Source organism: Salvelinus sp. IW2-2015, linkage group LG16 (genome assembly GCF_002910315.2).
Source record: "Salvelinus sp. IW2-2015 linkage group LG16, ASM291031v2, whole genome shotgun sequence".
NCBI classification, from domain to species: domain Eukaryota; kingdom Metazoa; phylum Chordata; class Actinopteri; order Salmoniformes; family Salmonidae; genus Salvelinus; species Salvelinus sp. IW2-2015.
In genome coordinates, this window is record NC_036856.1 from 6,474,923 (window position 1) to 6,502,239 (window position 27,317).

A 27,317-nucleotide genomic window follows, 5' to 3' on the forward strand; every position below is an offset into this window, starting at 1 on the left:
CAGAGGTCCTGAGCGCTCTGGAGCAGGTTCTCATCAAGGAGCTCTCTGTACTTTGCTCCGTTCATCTTTGCCTCGATCCTGACTAGTCTCCCAGTCCCTGCCGCTGAAAAACATCCCCACAGCATGATGCTGCCACACCCATGCTTCACCGTAGGGATGGTGCCAGGTTTCCGCCAGATGTGATGCTTGGCCCTCAGGCCAAATAGTTCAATCTTTGTTGTTTCATCAGACCAGAGAATCTTGTTTCCCATGATCTGAGAATCTTTAGGTGCCTTTTGGCAAACTCCAAGCGGACTGTCATGTGCCTTTTACTGAGGAGTGGCTTCTGTCTGGCCTCTCTACCATAAAGGCCTGATTGGTGGAGTGCTGCAGAGATGGTTGGCCTTCTGGAAGGTTCTTCCATCTCCACAGTGACCACCTCTCTGACCAAGAGCCTTCACCCCCGATTGCTCAGTTTGGCCGGGCAGCCAGCTCTAGGAAGAGTCTTGGTGGTTCCAAACTTCTTCCATTTAAGAATGATGAAGGCCACTGTGTTCTTGGCAACCTTCAATGCTGCAGACATTTTTTAGTACCCTTCCCCAGATCTGTGCCTCAACACAATCCTGTCTCGGAGCTCTACAGACAATTTCTTCAACCTCAAGGCATGGTTTTTGCTCTGACATGCACTGTTAACTGTGGGACCTTATACTGTTTTCGCTTTGTCATTATGGGGTATTGTGTGTGGATTGCTGAGGAACATTTTTTATTTAATAAATTTTAGAATAACGCGGTAACGTAACAAAATGTGGAAAAAGGGAAGGGGTCTGAATACTTTCCGAAAGCACTGTACATACAGTATATGCATTCTCTTCCATTTTCAATTCACTTCCATTTTTATGTGTTAAGAGTATGTTTGTGGATTTGTTAGTCTAATATGTTGTGCTTGTATGGATGGACATACTTATACTTCACTTTGAACCAAAGAAGGAAAAGAGCACAACAGACCATGCCAGAAAGGAAGTTGTTAGTAGGGCCAAGCAAAAAATGTCTTTGCCACGTTAATGTGTCACCCTTGATTCAGTGCCACTCTCCTTGTGATGCATAGAGTGAAGAGAAAAGAAAGCCCCCAAATGATTCCCATTGGTCCACCAACCCCGCTCCGCCTCCCCCTGAGAACCCGGTTTTCCTCATCCACGAATATCGTCAGTCTCTTCCAATCAGAAGACGCGACTTAGTATCATTAGCATTATCATTAACAAGCGCTATGAGATAAAAGACAAATCCCTACGAGGGAAAACAGACAACATCTGGACTTCACACAACGATATGTGTCCATTTCCTCAAATGACACCTCTACAGCGCTTTAAATCGATATGATAATCACAAAATGATTATACCTATGCGGCCTAGGAGCCAAAAATATTCAAGGGCTTAAATCAAGCACAACTGTGGTTCATAAAATGTCTACGTCCCAAATGGCACCCCATACATAGTGAACTATGGGCCCTGGTCAACAATAGTGCACTATATATGGAATACGGTCCCATTTGGGGTGCAACCATTGTATATGGGTGCATGTTTGATGTGATCAAAATTATGTTCATCCAGATCAATTGTTGTCAATGATGGCGCACATCCCAACCTTAATGGGAACTGTCATACCGATGTGGAAACGATTTGGGTTAGGTTCAGCCCATGTAGTGAGAGAAGTGTGTCTCTTTGGTAATGAGCAAATAAGGCTAGATAGAGGAGGGCTAAAGAGGCATAATGGTTCTTGATTACTGCAGCATTAGTATGGAGGGACGCACCTTAGCGCGGGGCCTGATCTGAATCTTGCCACCTCTCTGCAAAATTGTGTTTTAAAAACACTCACCGTACTCGGTCTCACATCTGCTGACAACACACAGTGGCTGCGTCCCAATGGCGCCATATTCCCTATATAATGCACTACCTTTGACCAAAAGTAGTGCACTATAAAGGGAATAGGGTGACATTTGGGACGAGCCGAGGACAATGTCTCATCACTTTTACCAACACACACGCCTTCTCACCACTACACTCTAACACGGAATTCCGTATCGAACGCTAGCCTCTTCACCGTAGATCTGAGAGGATTGGCTACATATAAGCGTTACGGTAATTGCTTCTGATGGGTTGCCATTTTGCTTCCATCTATCCAATCCTCTCAGATCTAGAGTGTAGGGGCTAAGGGTCAATATGGAACTGAGTAGAGTCACACTGTGTGTGTCTGGATCAGTGTTAAGTAGGGTTAATGTCTAGGTAATTACAAGTCTCCGAGCGAGAGAAGAGAGGCGAAGCCATAGCAAAAGAGAGGCAGAAATGCGTGTTCACTCTGATATAGCTAGTGGCATAGTCATTTAAACTGAAATAAGCTCAGGGTTTATGTTAATGTCTGTAAGATATGCAGGTCATACAGTCGGCCATGTTGGAATACGATGAGCGAGCTAATGCTAATCACATCACTAGTTTGACCTTTGAGAAATATGAAGGTAATGTCGGTATGCTAAGATCGCGTATATGATTAACTGGAATATGCTAAGAGAGCTAAGCTAAGTTAACCACATCACTAGCCTTGTACGAACCATCCTGATTTCACAAGCTTACATTCTGTTTCACTAGCGAAACAGAAGGTAAGCAAAACAGAATGTACGCTCGTGAGATCAGGAGGGTTCGTATGAGGCTACCACATTACTTTAGTTTGGCATTTGAACTTGCTTTGTAAAGCGCCTCCTCCTGTTGCGGCCTTCCTTATTGGCTCATTGGCTTCATTACAACAACAAATCTACAGCATGTGTGTGTCAACAACACACGTGTCGAATTCTCCATATGTGTACACACCAGATGTTATTTTCTTCTCGTTTGGCTGCTGAGTTGATGTTGAAAAAAAAATAAAAAATGGTTGATGTTAAGTTGATAGTTGATTCTGATAAAGGACTTGATTTATTTCTTTGGATAAACTGAGACACAACGACAACTTCATCTCCCTGGATTAGAAAAGTGTAAATAAGTCAAAGTTTGCAACCCAAATGGTATCCTATTCCCTACATAGTGCACCTCTTTTGACCTGTTGAACAGTAGTGCACGATATAGGGAACGAGGTGCTATTTGGGACGTAACCACAATCATTCAGCAGGGTTTGTGAATTAAATGGAGACAATTAGGGATATTATCTGTCTGGAGATTCAGAACAAACGCAGTAATTGGTGTTGTTCCGCGAGCGTGAATTACAACAGTTTAGGCTCAGGGCATCTGGGAGCTTGGCTACACAGCGTTTCAATTCGGCATCGCAAACAATGACAACAGATGCAAACAGACACAAACACACTCCATCCCTCTCAAAAACACAGGCGTGGATGTGTACGCGCATGCGCAGACAAACAGACGCAAGCCACTGTGGAAATGGTGGAGCCTGAGTGAATGTCAACTCATCTACTATCACCAATAGATCAATTTGCCACCGTAGGTCCTAAATGTCAGTCTTGTCACTGAAAATGTCACATTTTGTTGGTGATAAGACAGAATGGGGAAAAATAATTATTCCCTGTCAATTCTCCACTTCTCAAATTAGTCCACCCAACATGAACTACAACTTATTAAGGCTTCATATAGCATACATAAATAGTTCACAAGCACTTTAAAGATGCTTCACAAATCCTCTATAAGCTTATGTCATACTCTACAAGGGGTGTTTAAAGGGTGACATAACAGCTCCCTATGTAGGTCAGTACATTGCCAAATATGACCAAACATTCTGAGGTAGAGAGCGAAGGGCTACCATTGGATAAAATATGTCAGACATCCCAAAGGAGCTCAATGCTCAACTTCCAACTTCGATTTCCGTCACCGGTAACAACACTTTTTTTATATTTTCTTTTATACTTGATCCAGTTTGCTGGAGCCTTTGTTTGCAGTGCCTCTCTGCCTCAGAATACCCAACTGTTTCTGAGGATGAGGGGTAAAGAGCCTGGTTAATGCCTTCTTTTGTTCCTAATGCATCGCTAATAGACTAATGAGGGATCTCATTAGGCAATTTACTCCACAATTATTCTCTCCTTTGTGGGTGGAAAAGGAAGACGGAGGAACATGAAAGTGGGAGAGAATGCACAGTACATCATGAGAGAGTGGACTTTAGCTTAGAGACAATTAGGCTTGGGCCACACACACGGACAAATTCACACAGACACACACTTCAATACAATATGTTCCTTCCTTACTAGGCTGCTTCATATGGTTGTGCAACAGTACAGTCTACATACAGACTCTTCCAATGAGGTAAAAGTGGGTTTTCAAAAGCTTATTCAATCTAATATGAGCAGCACTCAACTGTGCGGGAAGTAGCTCAAGAGAAAGATAGACATAGGAAAGGTCAGGGTGGGGAATATATATAGATACAATTGGAGGGGGAGATCAAAAGAGGGTAAGATAGAGAGAGATTGTTCTTTTTAATTGCACTTTTCAATGCCAAAGAACAAAGAATTAGGAAGAATGATTATGTGTGTGTGTGTGTGTGTGTGTGTGCGAGGGAAAAAAAAGTGAGAGAGAAAGTAAGAGAAAACGAGCAAGCAAGCGAGAGAAAGGAGGAAGAATAACCAATGCCTTTTGAGAGCACCACAGCACAACCTGCCTATAAGGCCAAACCAGAATGCTTTGTTCTCAGCAGGCTGTGAAATGGCCTTTGAAATAGAGGTAAGCCCATTAAGTGCCGACTATCCAGGGTCCATCAGATCAGCTTCACTTTGCAGATGTTGGTCTCTCTTCTATACAGCTTTTGTCCAGTTGCTAAGGTAATGACACAGATACACATAATTCCATACCGGTACACACACATTTAAAACATACACTCTTTCTCTCTAAAAAAATACACTCTTTCTCTCTAAAAAATACACACAAACCCACCCCCCACCACACACATAATATGCGGTACATCCCGGTTAATGTACGTGAATGCTGTCGCCCTCGTTAGCAATTGATTTTTTAAACATGAATTTGCATAAGTTAGACTCGTGTTTATTTTGTGAAAACAGACATAATGGTATGACTTCCAGACATAGGTTGCGCCCCCAAATGTCAACCTATTCCCCGTTTAGTGCACTACGTTTGACCAGGGCATACAGGGCTCTGGTCAAATGTAGTGCACTACTGTATATAGGGAACAGGGCACCATTTGGAACGTAACCATAGAGATGGACAAGTGAGAGCTCTCTGTTGACAAAGAGCAGCTGTTGTTTATCAACAGCAGATGGAAATTGCCACTTTCCACTCTCGCATCTTTTGAGGGAGATAGACTCAATTATGATGATGGTGTCTTTGAAATCTGTGATTGCATTAGCGAAAGAGAGAGGGGGTGAGAGAACGAAGGAACGAAAGAGGGGGGAGAGAGAATGTGTGTGACAGGGACAGACAAATCGAGAGAAAGAGAACGAGAGAGGGATAACAGAAACATAGAGAGACCCATGGCATTATCATCAGCCGTAAAGGAGAGGGATGGGGTTTGGAATGAAAGCCAACCGGCTCATTAGAATTATCTCTCTTGTGATGCTGCAGTTAGAGGTCAAGGGTCATAGGAATGGAATGATGAGCTGACATATCTCCACATCACATCAGCAAACTTATTTAGGTAATAAGATTGTCCATTATGATTCTGAATACACATATGTAGGTTTTTTCTCTCCATCTAAATCCAGAAAAACAGTCAGATACTCTCAGCAGTGAGTTGTGACATGAATACAAAACAGATCGTAACGCCCAGCCAGTGGTTTAACTGGGCAGATGTCACATACTTTATTATCTCCAGGGGGCGCTTTATGTATGTTAATTCAGAACCAGACCCTAATGGTTTGTGGAATCAGTCATGACCAGCCCAGCTGACCACTATAGGCCTACTATAATACTAACAAAGCATTGCACAATTGATCAGTAGGCTACATACTGAGTTGACTTATTTGTAGCTCTGGTCCAGGTTGCTGGTACGTGTTTGTCCACAACTGTGTACTAATGACCTGGACCAGAGCTAGGCTATTTGGTGTTGCAGCAAAAGTGAGTGTGCAAAGAATAACATTTCATTTTAACAAGAGTCAACATCACCCGTGGCGCCGGTGAAATCAGAGCACTGTATGCCTAGCCTGGTCCCAGATCTGTTGGTGCTCTTGCCAACTCCATTGCTGCCATTGTCAAGCCAAACATGACTTGAGTGACAAGGAGTTGGCATGAGAGCACAAACAGACTGGCACTCAGGCTATAGTATGCCATCCCATGTGAAGGACGAGGAAAGCCAACATGGTCATACATGACCAGAATATTCCAACAATTCAATACAAAATCTAGCCCGGTGGTCTCAGATCTAATTGGGCTGTCTTGCCAACTCCTAGGCTAAATGGCCATTGTCATCTTCACACAACAGCTACAGAAGGCTGTTAACAGACAGCACAAACACGTCTTTAGTGTGGAAAGGGAACACATGGGCTACTTTTAATTTCATAAACGAAACGCAGTTAATTTATTAGCCTGGCTACACTTCAAAATGTGGATATGAGGTGACTACCTTTGGACATTGTGGCACAAACAACAATAATGAATCACATCCTTACTCCGGAGATACCACGTACTCCCATTTGATTAACATTAACCTTGCAGAGGAACTTTATAATTGCCTTGCAGAGGAGCAGAGTTTATTAGAATACAATCACAGAGTGGCAGCACAACCTCATTGATTAGGGGGCTTTCGTGCCATAGATTTAATTACACCAATGAAAGAAAAGGACCACTCCACACTCTCCACAGTTCGATGTACGCACACATGCACGCAAACACACACACGTGCTGGCGCTTAAAAATGTATATAGCTATCCCCTTGCAGTTTTCCCAGATTATTTTAATAGAGCCGCTTCATAAAAGTTTCAGAACTCGGCTAGGCGAAGTGAACGTATGTGCCTCGCATACTAGTGATGGGTCGTTCGCGAACGAGTCGGCTCTAGGTGAACGTTGGGAGCCGGCTTGCATATCAGAAGAGCCTAATCTATTTATAAAAATATTAAAAAATGAAGACATGAATAATCAAAAGATTTAAATGACTAGAATTAACTAATTCAAAGAACGAAAAAATAAATAAAATATTATAGGCCTAAATGCTCAAGCGCACACACATATTTGTTCTGACTGTCTGCTCAGACTAACAGCCTCACCTGTTGTTCCTGTCAATCAGACACGTAGTGTCAACCAATGAACCAAAGATGCGTGAGGGAGGGCCGAGCCAACTCACTCACAGTCACACACTTAGCAGCCGAGGAGAGTGGAGGAAGGACAGCTGTGAAAACAACAGCTGGAAAATGAGTCGGAAGCACAGTAGCATTTGGATGCATTTTGATAATGTAGACAATGTTAGAGCACAGTGTAGAATTTGCCAAAGCAAAATCTCATATAAAGCCGGTTCTACGCACAACCTACACCGGCATATGAGAACTGTGCACCCAACTGTGAAGCTAGCTGTCGTGGAGCTGGGCCTGCTAGTGATAGTGGTGGAGCCAGCACCTCAACACGTGGAGATGTATCCACTCAGTTAAGTAGGCCTACTCCGAGACCCACAGAAATGCAGTCTGTCTGTACCAAAACAAGGCCAAATTGATATTGCATTGGCTAAAATGATTGCCACTGATTTCCAGCCATTTTCGATCATGGAGGACAGAGGTTTTAGAAATTATACCAATAGTCTAAATCCAATGTACACAATTCCAAGCAGGAAAACCCTTTCAAAATCACTTATTCCACAACTCTACGAGAGCACACAAGCTTCAGTGCGGGAAAGAGTCCAAAAAGCTACTGCAGTTTGCCTTACCACTGACTGCTGGACATCAAGGGTCACCACTTCTTACATGTCACTTCATTGAAGATATTTCGATGTCTAGCTGTCTTCTGGACTGCTTTGAGTTCAGCGACAGACACACCTCAGAGAACTTGGCAGAGGAACTGTTGAGAGTGGCCTGAGAARGGCAAGTAGATGGAAAAGTGGTCTGTTGTGTTAGCGACAATGCAGCTAACATAACCAAAGCCATGAAAATTTTGAAATGGACCATCATCCATGTCTTGCCCACACAATCAACCTGATTGTAAGAGATGCCCTGAAGGGGATGAAGCCCACTGTGGACAAAGTGAAAGCAGCTGTGGAATACTTCCACAGGAGCACAGTAGGTGCTGAAAAACTAAAGTCTACACAATGCCAGATGGGGATGCCTGAGCTGAGGCCTAAACAAGACTGCACTACAAGGTGGAATTCAACATTTTATATGTTGAAGCGGTTTCTTGAGTCAAAGGATGCCATCATCTCTACCCTGGCCATTGTCAATGCACCTGTTGATGCTCTGACCCAAGAGGAATGGGAGGTGGTGGAGGAGGTGTGCAGAGTCCTGGAACCCTTTGAGCAGGTCACTGTGGAGATCAGTGGAGAGAGGTACAGTAAGCAGTTATTACTACATCATTATTTAATCCAGTATTATATATGTTATGAGCAGTAGATGAGAATGTAGTATCAGTAGACAAAACATGAACCTGAACTAATAAGTTACTGTTCTCTCTTTTCAGCTCTGTGACAGCCTCAAAAAAGATACTCCTGTGTAAGGGTCTGCAGCGAATCACAGCAGGCCGCCAGAGAGAAGCAAATGTAACCACAGGACATGTGACAGAGTCGATGGATACCCTATGTTCATCAATGGACAGAAAGTTCCACAGAATGGAATATAATCACGTGCTATCAGAAACCGCTGCACTTGACCCCAGGTTGAAGAAGTTTGCCTGCAGTGATGCAAGAGCGATTGATGAGGCTCTTCAAAGAATAACCTCAGCAGCAGGGAGGGACAGACCCAGCAGTCAGCCAGCTCAGGCACCAGGGCAACAGGAAGAAGAGGGATCAGATGGAGCAGAAGCACCAGCAGTAGTGCCACAAATGTCTGCTGTTTGGATGCTGTTTGACGAGAGAGCAACTGGGGATGCAGCACGAAGGAATCCCTCAGCAGATGCCATAATGGAGGTCTGATCCTATTTGGAGGAGCCCCAAAGATCTGCAGATCCTCTGAGCTGGTGGAAGAACAAGGCCCCTATCTACCCACGGCTTACTAAAGTCATGACAGGGAGACTCTGCATAGTGGCCACATCCGTTCCCTCTGAGAGGGTCTTCTCGAAAACAAAACAAATAATTACTGAGAGAAGAAAACGCATCAGCCCCTCGAAAGTGAGGCAACTTGCATTTCTGAATGCAAATCTCTCATAAAGGCAAAATATGGTCAGCATTGCTGTGTGCTGCTGGTAACATGGCAATAAAGGAGAGAAAAGAGGGACCAGTTTAATGTTTTAAGTGGGATGCTGCAGTTTTGCACATTGTTATTTATTTTTCTTTGATATGGTGCAATATTCTATTATTATGCTGTTCAGATTGTATTAGTTTTGAATGGTTAGATTTATATGCACTTTGTTTATATACATTAAAAAGTTATACTTTAAATGCCAATTTTTAAAGCATTATTTTTCATAACAAACCAATGCATTTTTAAATACTTAGGTTAAGGTAGAGTAATGATTTCATTTAATAATTTAATTAGAATTGTTTTAACACCAATCATAGTCAAACTATCGCAAACTGCTTGATTTGAAAAAATACAAAACATATATTTTTTAGAGACGGCTCTTTTTGGTGAGCTGAGCCGAACGAGCCGGCTCACTGAAAAGAGCCGGAATGCCCATCACTATCGAATACTCCTTTAAAAGACCTTCACTTGATAAACGAGAAAAACAACGCGGAAATAGTACTATTTGTCCCTCTTGAGACGCCGTAGTGTACGCTTCATCAAACTTATTTGAATTAGTCTAAGATGACTGTAATTCATTTAGACGTTTTTGCCGAGCAGGTCTTAGTCCCGCAATTTTACATCTAACTAAGATGTTTGTTGCATTATTTCTCGAGTTAATTTTTTTTCATGAAAACGAGTTTTATGTCCTTGAATGACAACAAACACTTCATTGAATAATCCCTACTGTTCACCAATCAAACTAAGGGGCGTAGAATTCGGCTACCGAACTTCTGAACTTCGGCTTGCCTCAAGAAAAAAATTACGAATAGCCGAAAAAAGCCTTGCTGAAGACCAAAATGAACAAAAACGTCACAATATATGCACAATGCAATAAGTGATACTGTGGTTTAAAAAAAAAGCACTTCAAATACTCACAGATGGAGCCAAAGATGTCGCGAAAAGAATCCAATAGACAAGGACGCACATCTTGAGTGTTCAAAGCTGTTTGAATGCGCCAGATCAACTCAGCTCACAGTCCACTCTTACTGAACTGCTGTCTATTTAAATAAGTCTCCATGCATCCTTTATCATAGACAGACAATGACGTGCACTAAGGCAGGCAGCGGGAAGCCTCTCTCTCCACCACCCTGAAATATTCATCTAAAACCATCTGCTCTCTGCTGCTTCGGAGCCTGCGCGTGCCACTTGTGGTCTGCACAAGCGTCTCGCACTACAAAGTCACATTTATGAAGCAAAAATCTATCAAAACTAACACCTGTGTAAACTTTTATTATGGGTTTATGCTTGTGCGTCAAACCAAGTGTCATATTGCAGTCCATTCCTTTGTCGTGCGTAATTGGACATTTCTGTAAGCATCTAGGGGTGGAATAATGACCATTTCCACTTTGGATAGATCACCTGTAGACTGGAATGAACGTTATGTATTTTATCACAATTGCATCTAAAATACTGACCACACCAACAGCGTTTCGTGCACGAGCGTTGCATTTATTTATTTTTTTACACGTTATTCAATCATTTCATCCAAACTGCTCGTGCGCGTCTACGTAGCTAGGCGCCTAAAATAGAACTTGGCTCTATTTTAGACACTTGACCCGCTGCAAGTTCCGTCTCTCCCATCTCATTGGTTTTTAGGAGCACATACACACGTGGGTGATTGAAAGATGAAGGTGTCACGACCAGTTGGTTGCGATAATGCACCGTAAAATTGGTTGCCAACCGCCATATAAAATCCAAAGAAAACGAAGAGAGATTACTAAAAACGAACTAGGTTTCCCCTTTTATCAGTGGATTAATTGTTGGAGTAGAGAACACATGATTTTGTGGGACCTAAAATCCTAAAATGATCTAGCAAAAAAAAGGACCTCAAATAACAACCCAATTTTTATATCCCAGAACAAATTAGCTAGCAATAGCAAGTTTCGACCTGTCCCTAATGAATATAGTTCTTCACAGTTCGTTTTGATATTTCAACCTGCATGTCCTGAACGCATCTGGTGTGGATAGACAAACTCAACATACGCACAGTGGCGGAAGCGCAGAGCCGGATTGGTCATCATATAAYTCAATACGTAATGAGATGAAAGCACATTGCGCACTCAATTAACCGGTAGCTCCAGCGCATACGTGAATGCACATTTTTGCCCCAGCACATATCATTGTTGTCACTGCTTCCCCTCAAGCTGCGTTCATGCATAGTCTCCAACTGAAAGGCACCGTTGGCCCTCGACAGACGAAACAGTGGCCAGGTGAGAGGGAATGCCAAGACGTAACAGAGTTGTGAAGAGGAATTAGGCTTGGAGTGGCAAAACCCCTGGTCCGTGCAAAAAGCTTTAGGGTTGAATGGCATTCATTTCAACGCATCACACAAATCTGTGTACTCATGTAAGGCTTAAAATGACCACAGAGAGAAATTGCTTTGTCCTCAGAAAACACATAGAAATTGAGACCCTGAAAACCACTCTACACACAGAAAAAAGGGTCTACCTAGAACCACAGGGATAGCTGATGGACGTAGCCCCTTATTTTCTAAAGACTGTCAACCTGGAATAGGTGTGATGAGTTAGGAAGTGGAAGAAAGTGACATCATTTACAAACTTTATTTTAAAGTTGAACTGTACATTTTACCGGTACCGTAACCATTATAACAGTGAGTGCTAAGATAAAGAATATGATGGTGACTGACTTGAAAGCAGTTTTTTAATAAAATACATAGGATATCTTTCCCAGCACAACCACCATCAAACAGACTTGGTTTAAAATACAATTCCTTGTGACTTTGTAAATCATTATTATTGTTTTTCATTCCAAAAAGTGCAAAACTGTAGAGAAAATACGAGGCTTTGTATACAAATTGCACAAATTTAGACCACTCATAAAATCTTAGAAATGGAAAACAGTTGTCTACAAAAGCAGCATCCGATTTAGCCCTTGACTCTTTGGTGTAGGGTGAAGTTGCCCCTAGAACCTGATCTTGGGTCAGTATTGCGTTTTCCCCTCTAATGGTTATCGTTAGGATTGGGGAAAACATCACCCCGGACCTTGCTTCATTAGTGAAAAACATTGGTAAACTCCTTGAAGTTTGGTATTGTAAACAAGGTGGTCATGCCTTATTACTATAGAGACTAATAGAGAAAGACAACGATCAACTTAGATTAGTGACAACAAAAAACACAAGATCTAAAATGTATGGCTATAACAAAATTCTAAAATTCTAAAATATTACAAAATCATATTCCTATGATGGTATATAATATATAGGCCTGCTATTATAAACAGTTCAGATATTATCCAGAAAGACCTTACACAAACATAAGCTTGCCATGGTACACTACACCAGCCATTCTCAACTGGTGGGTCGCAACCCAAGGTTTTGAATGCGTCTCGGGTGTATTCTTTACAAATATTTATACCAGTCAAAAGTGTGCAAAGCTGTCATCAAGACAAAGGGTGGCTGCTTTGTAGAATCTCTCATATAAAATATATTTTGATTTGTTGAACACTTTTTTAGTTACTACATGATTCCATGTGTGTTATTTCATAGTTTTGATGTCTTCACTATTATTCTACAATGTAGAAAATAGTAAAAATTAAGAAAAACCCTGGAATAAGTAGGTGTGTCCAAACTATTGACTGGTACTGTATATATATATATATGGAAGAAATACTCCAGTCTGAACTTAAATCAGGTAGAAGGTGTGTAGAAATGATAATGATTTTTTTTAAAATTATAATTTAATCTCTGAAAAATCATTTTTCAATCACCATATTTCAATATATAGCTATTAGCAGTGCATTTTTGGTTGATTTTGTCGTCTCAAACTAGTGAGTTTAAAATTCTTCATCAAGAATATGGGCAAAATTGAATTAATGACAATGAAAGAGGTGGGAATGTTTTTCCCTTGTAATATAATTTCTACATGTACTATTAATATTGCATTAAACATGGTTTTTGGCACATTTTGCAACCGAGACAACCTGGGTCAATTTGGGTCCCGAGGCAAAACCAGTTGAGAACCACTCCACTCCACTGTGCCCTGAGGTGCTCCTTGAGGATAGCCTTTGGTTAAGTATTATTCCTTGAGGATAGCCTATGGCTTAGCATTAGTCCTTGAGGATAGCCTATGGCTAAGCATTAGTCCTTGAGGATAGCCTATGGCTAAGCATTAGTCCTTGAGGTTAGCCTATGGCTAAGCCATAGTCCTTGAGGATAGCCTATGGCTAAGCATTATTCCTTGGGATAGCCTATGCTAAGCATTAGTCCTTGGGATAGCCTATGGCTAAGCATTAGTCCTTGGGGATAGCCTATGGCTAAGCATTAGTCCTTGGGATAGCCTATGGCTAAGCATTATTCCTTGGGATAGCCTATGGCTAAGCATTAGTCCTTGAGGATAGCCTATGCAAGCATTAGTCCTTGGGTAGCCATGCTATTAGTACTTGGAAGCCTATGGCTAAGCATTAGTCCTTGGGATAGCCTATGGCTAAGCATTATCCTTGGGGATAGCCTATGCGAAGCATTATTCCTTGGGATAGCCTAGCTAAGCATTAGTCCTTGGGGATAGCCTATGGCTAAGCATTAGTCCTTGAGGATAGCCTATGGCTAAGCATTAGTCCTTGAGGATAGCCTAAACATTAAAGAAGTAGAAGCACTGTATACAACAGTGGATCCTTAAAGATGCTGAGTATAGCGCGGACTGGCTATCCAAAACACATGTCAAATCTGCACACGTGAAAAGACAATGTGCCATCTCGGCACTTAACTTTTCATTTTCACAGTGCAGTTTTTGTGTGTCTTGTAATGGAAACATAATTTTGCAAATTAATGTTATAAGGGAAGTAATCCCTTAAAGGCAAGGATTGGCACCTGCTTTGTCAGTGAGTGAAATTGAGCTTGGCAATAGATCATAATAGTTGACAGTGTGCTGTAATAATATAATATAGTGTGCTTTAAAACAATAGTTATGTTAAAATAAGAGAAGTTAAGACATTGTCTTTTGCAACAAAACCATTTGAAAATGGATTTCTCTTTGTGCTTTTTACATGACATTAAAGATGGCAGTCTTTCATCTGAAAACATGAAATATGGACTAACTTCGGGAAAGGCTATCGACGGTCGAAGAGAGAGGTCCTTCATAGTGTTCAATTCACTCAAACGGTAGGCTTCAAAAGTCCCACCCGACACAAGAATTTGGTAGCAAAGCTTTCAATCCCCCTGTACTGCTGACTGTCGACTCGCACTTCATTCTGTTCCCTCAGCATCACAGCATTTTGAGGATGCTCCAACGTAACGGCCTTCTCCTTAACAACGTGTTGTTTTTGTAGCTTGAAACAGATGCTCTATTGTACAGTGTTCCCTACTGACGGTGTGATTAAAATGTATGCAATTGCTCAAGAAGAATCATCTCACCTGCGGACACTGTGCTAAGCCCATGGTAGAAAGAAAATCAGAACTAATAACATTGTATAAATGTGGGGTCATCTTAAGTAGTGTATAATAACTTCTCCATCTGTGTTTAACAAGACCATGGCGTGTACTTATAAGGTAAGCATTTGAACCCCTTAGCTGTGGTTAGGTTTTGTTTTTGAATTTCACCACCGAATCTCAGTGAGGAGTCCATTAGGTCAAACCATTTGACTTAAGAGCGAACCACTATGTCTGTAGGGTGTTTGTGCTCTAAATAAAACATAACTAACACACTCCAAAACATAAAAGCACTAGTGTTAAAAATATAGTGATCCTACAAAAAACTATTCGGACTAAAACAGCAAAACTAAACATAAAATACTTGGTGGGGAACACAGAAAAAAAGAAGCCCATGAAATCCTTAAATTAAATACCTGTAAAAATGAAATGGACACATTGTCCTCCCTCTGTAACCTCTCCCTCCCTCCATTCCCCTATAACATTTACCCTGCGTATGTGTCCACTGTCAGTCTTAAAAATCACTTCCGTCGTAAGTAACCTGCTTCTCGAGTGTCAAGTGGTAGAGGACTTTCTTGGAGATGAACCTGTGAGGATGTGATGAAGAAGRAGAACAAAATTAAATATGCAACATTAAGATTATACAATCACAAGCAATTAGTACAGCGCAGTACTTCATTGTACTTCAGTACTTTAGAGCCGTCATCCTTCACCACAAAGGCACCTGGGAACTGGATACTGACTTGATGCTCGCGATAGATGTTCTACACAAGCGCACGCTACCACGAGGAGGAGGATTTCAGTGTGAGTGTTGAAGGGTTTTGCGTGAGTACGGGTAAGCGCATGAATCTTTTGCCTGTCGTATGCTGATAAGAAGTTGTCAAAGGGATAACGCTCTGATCTACACAAGCACACGGAATGTTAAAGAACTCTGAGTGAGTATGGGCAATAATAATAATGTACATCTTTAGCGTATCGAACCTTGAGAAGGAGTTGTCGAAGATGAGTGTGTAGAGACCAGGGTTCCTGACTTTCAGCCGGCCTTGGATGGCCTCTTTGTGGGAGTTACAGCGAGTCAGAGGAATCAGCACCTGAGAGCAGAGCATTAGAAGATGTCTGTAAAGTCCTAGATTTGAATGCTATTACTCAATACAATGTTGTCTACGTCAGGGGTGTCAAACGCAATTCCTGGAGGGCCGTGTGTATGCTGGTTTATGCTATTTCTTGTCAATGCGTGTCCAATTAAGACCTAGARAACCATGTCAGAGGAGTTCCTAACAAACAAATTACCTTAATTGATCAATCAAGTACAWGTGYGGAGCGAAAACCCATAGACCGAGTGTCCAGAAATTGAGTTTGACAACCCTGGTCTATGTACTATTTATGTGTAAAAAGTGCCCACAATCGGTTTTGTATTATCATATTTCCAATTAGTTAACAGTATATGTATGTAGAATCCAGGGTAACTTAGGTCACACAAGATTTTAAAGTATTTCACATTTTGTCTAAAACCCGCTTCAKAAATCATTGTAAGCGGAACAGAAAAAAAGATGATTGTATTGACATTCAGACAGGAAAGGAGGTGTCTTCTCAGAACAACCGTTGTTGCCCTTTTACACAAACTGTAGAAACAAGCTTGAGAAACAGACTATTTAAAACACTCATTGACTAGAATGATGAGTCAATTATTTATTCTCATCAGCAGTTGAAGCCGATGGAAACAAACCCTATCCGACTGACAAGCAAATTGTCTGGATTAAACTCAGTGGTGTAAAGTACTAAAGTAAAAATACTTAAAAGTACTACTTAAGTAGTTTTCTGGGGTATCTTTACTTTACTATTTATGTTTTTGACAACTTTCACTTTTATTTCACTACATTCCTAAAGAAAATMATGTACTTTTTACTCAATACATTTTCCCTGACACCCAAAAGTACTTGTTACATTTTGAATGCTTAGCATTTTCCACCACTTCTTAAACTTGGGGCTGTTCTGAGCAGAATGAGCRCATGTTCACCATATTGTAAAGACAATAGGCCACTAAAGTTGCACCTGAATCCATTCTGGGCAAAACAAAATGACGATGTGTTTCAATAAAGGGCCGTGCATGAATATTATTACCATGTTACTGAATGTATCAAGAGTACTTTCAGATTTCGTTATCAACAAATGGCTGTGAAAAAGTACAGTAAAGATAAAATGCAGATAAAAGTCATTTCCAAATTCAGTCGTGTCAGGTCAGGTAAACTGCTGTCTCACCTTTGTTTTGAAAACGTCACCATAATCTCCAAAGTGTTCCCTTTATACCATGGCTATGCATTATGCGTCAAATATTTTGTTTCTGTTAGAAGCGTTTCAATTTGGCCCTGTCTATAATTATTTAACTAGGCAAGTCAGTTAAGAACATATTCTTATTCACAATGACGGCCTACCGGGGAACAGTGGGTTAACTGCCTTGTTCAGGGGCAGAACGACAGATTTTTACTTTGTCAGCTCAGGGATTCGATCCAGCAACCTTTCAATTACTGGCCCCACGCTCTAACCACTAGGCTACCTCCCTATATGGACACCATATAGGCCAATTCCCTGGAGTGTATGGGGCTACCTGAGCTACACCAGGCTGCTTGCTCTCTTCATGAATGAAAGGTGAATAAAGAGCTTTGTTCTCAGCAGGGGGAGTTGCTCTCCCATTTACACTGCTCCAGGGTGAAGTTTCCCCTAGGTACACATCTAGGATCAGATTTCCTTCCCCAAATCCTAGCCTTAACCATTAGTGGGGAAATGTAAAACAGGCCCAAGATATTGTATGTATTAAACGTCTCCCAGCAGAAGTGCCAATTTAGGATCAGTTTTCCCTTTAAGATCACAACAAATAAGATGACATTTTTTACATTTTTATTTTACATTTATTTAACTAGCCAAGTCAGTTCATAACAAATTCTTATTTTCAATGACGGCCTAGGAACAGTGGGTAAACTGCCTTGTTCAGGGGCAGAACGACAGATTTTTACCTTGTCAGCTCGGGAACTCGGTTACTAGTCCAACGCTCTAACCACTAGGCTACCTGCCGCCCCCATAGACAGGGGAGACCTAATCCTAGAAGATCAACTCTCGCCAACCGAGACGCTTGACACATCCCCTAAATCAAATAAAGCCTTGATGACTGCAGAAAACCCTGCCTGTACAAACAGTAGCTCTCCAGGACCAGGGTTGGTGATTGACCACTGGTCTAAGAGCTGAGCTGGGGCGTGGTTGTCCTACCTTGGATTGTTCCACGGGGACGTCGGCGGTCACGCGGTACACCATGCTGAACGAGATGCTCTTGGGCTCCGAGGAGAACATCCAGCTCACGGTGGGGCTGCAATCGACCACGACGATGGAGATCACGCTGTAGCAACTGGACTTGACAAAAAGCTCCCGGGAGCCATCGCCAAACTGAGAGATGTCGTCGATGCTGAGAGGGACGACCAGACTGGAAACACAACATATCAAATCAAAATCAAATCAAATCTTATTTGTCACATGCCTCCCCCCGCAAAAAAAAGTAAGAGATACAAATAACAAATAATAAAGGCGCAGCAGAAAATATCAATAGCGGGGCTATATACAGGGGGTGCCGGTACAGAGTCAATGTGCAGGGGCACCGGTGTTGAGGTAATATGTACATGTAGGTAGAGTTATTGAAGTGACTATGCATAGATAATAACAGAAAGTAGCAGCAGCGTAGAAGAGGGGGAAGGGGGGGGGCAATGCAAATAGTCTGGGTAGCCATTTGATTAGCTGTTCGGAAGTCTTATGGCTTGGGGGTAGAAGCTGTTTAGAAGCCTCTTGGACCTAGACTTGGCACTCTGTTACTGCTTGTTGTGCGGTAGCAGAGAGAACAGTCTATGACTAGGGTGGCTGGAGTCTTTGACAATTTTTAGGGCCTTCCTCTGACACCGCCTGGTATAGAGGTCCTGGATGGCAGGAAGATTGGTCCCGGTGATGTACTGGGCCGTACGCACTACCCTCTGTAGTGCCTTGCGGTCGGAGGCCGAGCAATTGCCATACCAGGCAGTGATGCAACCAGTCAGGATGCTCTCAATGGTGCAGCTGTAAAACCTTTTGAGGATCTGAGGACCCATTCCAAATCTTTTCAGTTTCCTGAGGGGGAATAGACTTTGCCGTGCCCTTTTTATGACTGTCTTGGTGTGCTTGGACCATGTTAGTTTGTTGGTGATGTGGATGCCAAGGAACTTGAAGCTCTCAACCTGCTCCACTACAGCCCCGTCGATGAGAATGGGGACGTGCTCGGTCCTCCTTTTCCTGTAGTCCACAATCATCTCCTTTGTCTTGATCACATTGAGGGAGAGGTTGTTGAACTTGCACCACACGGTCAGGTCTCTGACCTCCTCCCTATAGGCTGTCTCATCGTTGTCGTGATCAGGCCCACCACAACTTAATGATGGTGTTGGTGTCGTGCCTGGCCGTGCAGTCATGAGTGAACAGGGAGTACAGGAGGGGACTGAGCACGCACCCCTGAGGGGCCCCCGTGATAAGGATCAGCATGGCGGATGTGTTGCTACCTACCCTTACCACCTGGGGGCAACCCGTCAGGAAGTCCAGGATCCAGTTGCAGAGGGAGGTGTTTATTGATGAGCTTTGAGGGCACTATGGTGTTGAACGCTGAGCTGTAGTCAATGAATAGCATTCTCATATAGGTGTTCCTTTTGTCCAGGTGTGAAAGGGCAGTGTGGAGTGCAATAGAGATTGCATCATCTGTGGATCTGTTGGTGTGGTATGCAAATTGAGTGGGTCTAGGTTTCTGGGATAATGTGTTGTTTGTGAGCCATGACCAGCCTTTCAAAGCGCTTCACGGCTACAGACGTGAGTGCTACGGGTCGGAAGTCATTTAGGCAGGTTACCTTAGTGTTCTTGGGCACAGGGACTATGGTGGTCTGCTTGAAACATGTTGGTATTACAGACTCAGACAGGGAGAGATTGAAAATGTCAGTGAAGACACTTGCCAGTTGGTCAGCGCATGCTCAGAGTACACGTCCTGGTAATCCGTCAGGCCCTGCGCTTGTGAATGTTGACCTGTTTAAAGTTTTACTCACATCGGCTGCGGAGAGTGTGATCACACAGTCGTCCGGAACAGCTGATGCTCTCATGCATGTTTCAGTGTTACTTGCCTCGAAGCGAGCATAGAAGTTATTTAGCTCGTCTGGTAGGCTCGTGTCACTGGGCAGCTCCCGGCTGTGCTTCCCTTTGTAGTCTGTAATAGTTTGCAAGCCCTGCCACATCCGACGAGCATCGGAGCCGGTGTAGTACGAGTCGATCTTAGTCCTGTATTGAAGCTTTGCCTGTTTGAAGGTTCGTCGGAGGGCAAAGTGAGATTTCTTATAAGCTTCTGGGTTAGAGTCCGCTCCTTGAAAGCGGCAGCTCTACCTTTTAGCTCAGTTTGAATGCTGCCTGCAATCCATGGCTTCTGGTTGGGGTATGTACGTACGGTCACTGTGGGGACGACGTCATCGATGCACTTATTGATGAAGCCAGTGACTGATGTGGTGTACTCCTCAATGCCATCGGAGGAATCCCGAAACATATTCCAGTCTGTGCTAGAAAAACAGTCCTGTAGCTTAGCATCTGCTTCATTTGACCACTTTTTTATAGACTGAGTCACTGGTGCTTCCTGCTTAAATTTTTGCTTGTAAGCAGGAATCAGGAGGATAGAAATATGGTCAGATTTGCCAAATGGAGGGCGAGGTAGAGCTTTGTATGCATCTCTGTGTGTGGAGTAAAAGTGGTCAAGAGTTTTTTCCCCCTCTGGTTGCACATTTAACATGCTGATAGAAATTTGGTAAAACTGATTTAAGTTTCCCTGCATTAAAGTCCCCGGCCACTAGGAGCGCCGCCTCTGCATGAGTGTTTTCCTGTTTGCTTACGGRYMTATACAGCTCATTGAGTTTGGTTTTAGTGCCAGGTCTGTGTTGGTATGGTAGATAGTATGGTCTACAGCTTATCATCAGATCTACATCAGGCACGTAAAATCTCAAGATTTCCTTAGATATCGTGCACCAGCTGTTGTTTACAAATATGCCCCCCGCCCCGTGTCTTAACAGAGCCTGCTGTTCTATCCTGCCGATAGTGTATAACCCACCAGCTGTATGTTATTAATATCGTCGTTCAGCCACGACTCGGTGAAACATAAGATATTACAGTTTGTAATTTCCCGTTGGTAGGATATACATGCTTTCAGTTCGTCCCATTTATTTTCTAGCAATTGCACGTTAGCTTGCAGTACGGAGGGCAAAGGCAGATTAGCCACTCGTCGCCTGGTCCTTACAAGGAACACTTTTCTATTTCTGCGAAATCTCCGTTTCCTTCTCCAGTGAATGACGGGGATGAGGGCCTGTTCGGGTGTTTGGAGTATATCCTTCCCATCCGACTCATTAAATAAAAACTCTTCTAGATGAGTAATCGCTGTTCTGATGTCCAGAAGCTGTTTTCGGTCAGAAGAGACGATAGCAGCAACATTATGTACAAAACAAGTTACGAACAACGSAGAAAAACAAACAAAATAACACGGTTGGTTAAGAGCCAATAAAACGGCAGCCATCCCCTCCGGCTCCATCTTCACATATCAGAGGAAGAGTAGTCATTTGATTTATCTGAGATTTCAACTTGAGTTCTCTCACACAATACACTGCCAGTCTTGGCCGGGATTCAGTCCAGTCCTGAAATTGACTGTAATGGAAAAAGGAAGTACTGGCAGAGGAAGCTGGAATCGTAGTGCTATTATTGACATCAGAAATGTTAGTTGTTGATGTGTTATTCGCGTTCAGTGAAAGGTCTGCAACGTGTGTGTGTGGGTATGTATGTGTGTGTGTGCGTGCACAAAGTTCTAGACTCACGTGACTTCTCCAGACTTGAGAAGGGCGATCTCTGCGTCCTGCAGAGTGGGCACATTCTCTTCTGAGCCATCTGGGGTCGTGTCTCCTGTGCCTCTGCAGGCCGTGGGTCACATGACAAAAGACAGTATTGATTTACCACATAGCTTCTCATAACCACACATCTACTGTGTCTATTGGCTAATTGAGACTTTAGGGCCGAACCAAACCATACTGTGGTCGTAATGTTTACGACCACAAATAACCGGTGGCGTATTGGAGGGTAAAACTGCATGACAGTTTATCTGCCTTTTAGGGAAAAATGTATAGGGAACGTAACTTTTTCACTGTGACCGGCGATCAGTTTGCCCACTTATTCTTTRACCACTACATCAGTGCAAATAGCAATAACTGTAGTGACCCTGTGTTTGAAGACGTTTGCCAATTTGATGCTATATATAAACATTTTCAAATATTTGCAACAAATGATCCACCATCAGGTTTCTGTGCCAATGCACCACAACTAATAAGCAAAGCATACCGACTTTGGGCGCTTCAACATCACGGTTTGCAATTTCAACACCATCAATCTGCACAGTTTGGATGCTGGATTATATTCCGGACGAACGCGCCCAGGTTGCCTACAGGAGATTTATGAAGTAGCCTAATCAGATTAAAACATTGTGACTGGTTGTGTTTATGCCACACATAAAAGGAAATACATTCTAAAAGTTAAATGACAAATATTTATGCTATATTGAAGCGTTTTGGGTTCTAGGTACACGAGGACTAGCCACTCGGATCAGAGAGGAGGCAGAGCAGGTGTTAAGCGTTCCTGAATAACTAGGCCTGCTGGGAGCATATTTGGCCACATTATTATACGACAGGCTGGGCTGCTACTGTGTCTTTCTATACCTTATGACCTGTCGAGAGTAGACCCACAATTGGTCCAAATGGAATGAATGGCATGAAATATTCAAATCACAAGGCTTTTGTGCCGTTGCTCAAATGACAGTTGCAGTTTACAGCCTTCAGTAGAATGTTTAACTCCCTTAAAAACAATAACGCAATTATTCATTACAATGTGGTGTTGTAGGCTAGCCTATGTAGGATAATTGTATTGTCCCCAAACAAGACCAATAGGGCAGCTTTTTGAGCTGCGTGTCTCAAGTCTTCACTGGTCTTTCATACGCAATGACGCACCATGGCATCTCCGCTTATATTGAAAATTGGTCCAGCTTTGAATGATTATGTGTGGTATGATTGCTAGTTAGCATATTGCAAATCTGAACAAATGATCCACCTACCACTACAGGCACTATGAATGGTGGATAGAGGGCAGGCTAGACAGACTGGTAGACTATATTGACGTGTGTGGTATAGTTAGCGCTCGGAAAAGCAGAGTGCATAACGGATGTACCAAAACACCTTGATATAGGGGAGGCGCATGCAAGCAGATGAGGAAATTTAGCTAGGATGGAAGACATTGTATAGTAAACCTGGAAAAAAACTCACCACCCTCCCCAAGCTGGACGTGTTAAATCACACCTCTGGATGCCTACATTTACGGTCATTTTCTTTCCCACTGTTAACTCCGGGATTTCTCCTTGGTCTGCTTATGACTTCCAATCACAATCATTTCAGCAGCGGGTGTCCACAAATGGAAGGCAGCAGAGTGTGTGAAGGTCACACCGAACTTTTGTTTGCGACCAACTTTTTTGTGTTTTTTTTTTCTTGTGAGGGGTTCAGATCACACAGGCAATAATATTCAAAAAGTACATAGAGAAAGAATCAAAATAAGGTAGAAGTAAAAACATGCATAAAAGACAAAACACCAAACAAAATCAAAAATAAAATATAGCTGCAAGCAGCAATGCCGGGGTTCAAGCTGTGGGCCCACTGCCACCAGGCCAAATTGGAAATATTGCCCTTGGATGAGCTATTTCTGTACTCCTTACCACACTTGCAAATTATCAAAACTCAAAATCAAACAGATCAAGCAATACTCTTTCAATGTGTTTTGGATTTTTTTTAATGACATTGACTACTTTCAAAAATGTTGGTATATAGCAAATATAGATGCACATCTTCAAACACAAACAATTATTGCCGCTATGAGCCAATAAGCGTGCGTGAATGATTTTCCCTGTCCAACAGCGCTCCCGTGCAGCCAAACTGAACCATAGGTTAGCTAGACTCATATCCCTGAGCATGTGTGCCAAATGTCATCATTCTGAGTTAAATTGGCAGCGTTTTTGCAGAGTCAAATTGAATCTGTGAATTAATTTATAGTGTATTCATTTATAATACATTTTTTTGGGAGGACATTGGGATTTAATTTCAGACTCTTTTCTAGTCTGTATTTTGTTGATGGCTAAGACTTATGTTGCATACCGTAATTATTCCCATTGGTTTATGGAGGGTTTCTAGTAGTTTAAAAAAWATATATAGATTGGATACAAAGCCTCAACTTGTGTTCTTGCTACCTATAGTACCAATTTTGTAAGTGGGGGGAATGGTTGACCCCATGGGACTCCGTAAGTGTGAATAGTGGTTTGTAAATGCAAATAAAAAAGAACGACGAACCAGGTAAATTATACATGTTTTTCAGGTCTGTAATTGCAGCAGTGACTTGTTTGTAGTTCCTCTACAAAATTTTATCAAGAGGGAATAATGTCAAAGCCTAGATATTTAAAAAGGGTCATAGTTGGTATCTCCAATTCTAGCTTGAGATTGGACATTGCTTAAAGTGGGAGCAAAGATGATCCAGTGAGGTTGATCATATACAGTTGAAGTCGGAAGTTTACATACACTTAGGTTGGATACATTAAAACTCGTTTTTCAACCACTCCACACATTTCTTAACAAACTATAGATTCTGCAAGTCGATTAGGACATCTACTTTGTGCATGACACAAGTCATTTTTCCAACAATTGTTTACAGACAGATTATTTCACTTGTAATTCACTGTATCACAATTGCAGTGGGTCAGAAGTTTACATGCACAGTCAACTTAGTGTCTTTAAACAGCTTGAAAAACTCCAGAAAATTATGTCATGGCTTTAGAAGCTTCTGATAGGCTAATTGACATAATTTGAGTCAATTGGAGGTGTACCTGTGGATGTATTTCAAGACCTATCTTCAAACTCAGTGCCTCTTTGCTTGACATCATGGGAAAATCAAAAGAAATCAGCCAAGACCTCAGAAGAATAATTGCAGACCTCCACAAGTCTGGTTCATCCTTGGGAGCAATTTCCAAACGCCTGAAGGTACCCCGTTCATCTGTACAAACGCATGTATAAACACCATGGGACCACGTAGCCTTGATAAACCTCAGGAAGGAGATGCGTTCTGTCTCCTAGAGATGAACGTACTTTGGTGCGAAAAGTGCAAATCAATTCCAGAACAGCAAAGGACCTTGTGAAGATGCTGGAGGAAACGGGTACAAAAGTATCTACATCTACAGTAAAATGAGTCCTATATTGACCTAACCTGAAAGGCCACTCAGCAAGGAAGAAGCCACTGCTCCAAAACCGCCATAAAAAAGCCAGACTACAGTTTGCAACTGCACATGGGGACAAAGATCGTACATTTTAGAGAAATGTCCTCTGGTCTGATGAAACAAAAATGGAACTGTTTGGCCATAATAACCATCTTTGTGTTTGGAGGAAAAAGGGGGATGCTTGTGTAACAGTATAGCTTCCGTCCCTCTCCTCGCCCATACCTGGGCTCGAACCAGGGACCCTCTGCACACATCAACAACTGACACCCACGAAGCATCGATACCCATCGCTCCACAAAAGCCGCAGCTCTTGCAAAGCAAGGGGAACAKCTATTTCAAGGTCTCAGAGTGAGTGACGTCACCGATTGAAACGCTATTAGCACGCACTCCGCTAACTAGCTAGCCATTTCACATCGGTTACACATGGAAGTCGAAGAACAACATCCCAACCGTTAAGCACAGGGGTGGCAGCATCATGTTGTGGGGGTGCTTTGCTGCAGGAGGGACTGGTGCACTTCACAAAATAGATGGCATCATGAGGCAGGAAAAGTATGTGGATATATTGAAGCAACATTTCAAGACATCAGCCAGGAAGTTAAAGCTTGGTCACAAATGGGTTTTCCAAATGGACAATGACCACAAGCATATTTCCAAAATTGTGGAAAAATGGCTTAAGGACAACACAGTCAAGGTATTGGAGTGGCCATCACAAAGCCCTGACCTCTATCCTATAGAAAATGTGTGGGCAGAACTGAAAAAGTGTGTAGAGGAGGCCTACAAACCTGACTCGGTTACACCAGCTCTGTCAGGAGGAATGGTCCAAAATTCTCCCAACTTATTGTGGGAAGCTTGTGGAAGGCTACCCGAAACGTTTGACCCAAGTTAAACAATTTAAAGGCAATGCTACCAAATACTAATTGAGTGTATATAAAACTTCTGACCCACTGGTGATGAAAGAAATAAAAGCTGAAATAAATCATTCTCTCTACTATTATTCTGCCAACATCCCTTGTTTATTGATAGCGCTGGCCGTGCCAGGTTGCATCTGAATGCATATGGATGTCCATGACATTTCTCAAATGTCCAGTAAATTGAATGGAAACCTAGCTATGGACACCCTAAAGACTCTGACAAGTGTGCTAGTCCACTGTCACTTTGATTACGCCTGCACATCATGGTTCACCAGCAGCCCCAAACATCTAAAGAATAAGCTACCAGCCAAACAAGCTTGTAAGAATTGTACTTAAACTCCCTCATACTCATCTGGAGGTTGAGCTTTTTTTGTCTCTATCTCTGTAATGTGTCTGCATCTAAGTAATTCTATATGTAATATGTAGAAAATAGGGCCCACCATGGACATAAGTCCCCGACTTTATTGTGCAATCCTGGTCACTTCAAACAATCAATGTATGTTTTCCATGGAAATATAGTCAAGACGTTGACAAGGTTATGAATAATGATGTTTAATTGAAATAATAATTGTGTCCTTCAAACTTTGCTTTCGTCAAATAATCCTCCATTTGCAGCAATTACAGCCTTGCAGACCTTTGGCATTCTAGTTGTCAATTTGTTGAGGTAATCTGAAGAGATTTCACCCCATGCTTCCTGAAGCACCTCCCACAAGTTTAATTGGCTTGATGGGCACTTCTTACGTACCATACGGTCAAGCTGCTCCCACAACAGCTCAATAGGGTTTAGATCCAGTGACTGTGCTGGCCACGTCATTATCGACAGAATACCAGTTGACTGTTTCTTCCCTAAATAGTTCTTGCATAGTTTGGAGCTGTGCTTTGGGTCATTGTCCTGTTGTAGGGGGAAATTGGCTCCAATTAAGTGCCGTCCACAGGGTATGGCATGGCATTGCAAAATGGAGTGATAGCCTTCCTTCTTCAAGATCCCTTTTACCCTGTACAAATCACCCACTTTACCACCACCAAAGCACCCCCAGACCATCACATAGCCTCCACCATGATGACAGATGGCGTCAAGCACTCTTCCAGCATCTTTAAATTTTTTCTGGGTCTCACAAATGTTCTTCTTTGTGATCCGAACACCTCAAACTTAGATTTGTCTGTCCATAACACTTTTTTCTAATCTTCCAGTGTCTGTGTTCTTTTTCCCATCTTAATCTTTTATATTTATTGGCCAGTCTGAGATATGGCTTTTTCTTTGTAACTCTGCCTAGAAGGCCGGCATCCCGGAGTCGCCTCTTCACCGTTGACGTTGA

The 27,317-nt window shown here is 42.4% G+C and overlaps 2 protein-coding genes across 4 annotated transcripts in view; both read right to left on the reverse strand.

Annotated features, from left to right (window-relative positions):
- LOC111975398 (growth hormone-releasing hormone receptor-like) overlaps positions 1-10,400 on the reverse strand; it is a 55,139-nt gene extending 44,739 nt beyond the window's left edge. Inside the window, exon 1 of the mRNA XM_024003668.1 lies at positions 10,212-10,400. Within this exon, the coding sequence (XP_023859436.1) occupies positions 10,212-10,262 (51 nt within the window). The 5' untranslated portion in view covers positions 10,263-10,400. The remainder of the gene's footprint in view (positions 1-10,211) is intronic.
- A 1,477-nt stretch (positions 10,401-11,877) lies between these two features.
- LOC111975752 (FYVE and coiled-coil domain-containing protein 1) overlaps positions 11,878-27,317 on the reverse strand; it is a 52,905-nt gene continuing 37,465 nt past the window's right edge. For 2 of the 3 annotated variants that reach the window (XM_024004314.1, XM_024004315.1), the window contains exons 15-18: positions 21,612-21,704; positions 17,980-18,190; positions 15,700-15,809; positions 13,817-15,305 (exon numbers count right to left, since the gene is read on the reverse strand). In XM_024004314.1, the coding sequence (XP_023860082.1) occupies positions 15,233-15,305; positions 15,700-15,809; positions 17,980-18,190; positions 21,612-21,704 (487 nt within the window). In that variant the 3' untranslated portion in view covers positions 13,817-15,232. Of the gene's footprint in view, positions 13,693-13,816; positions 15,306-15,699; positions 15,810-17,979; positions 18,191-21,611; positions 21,705-27,317 lie in introns of those variants that run through there. The other variant, XR_011481143.1, reaches the window with a different exon arrangement.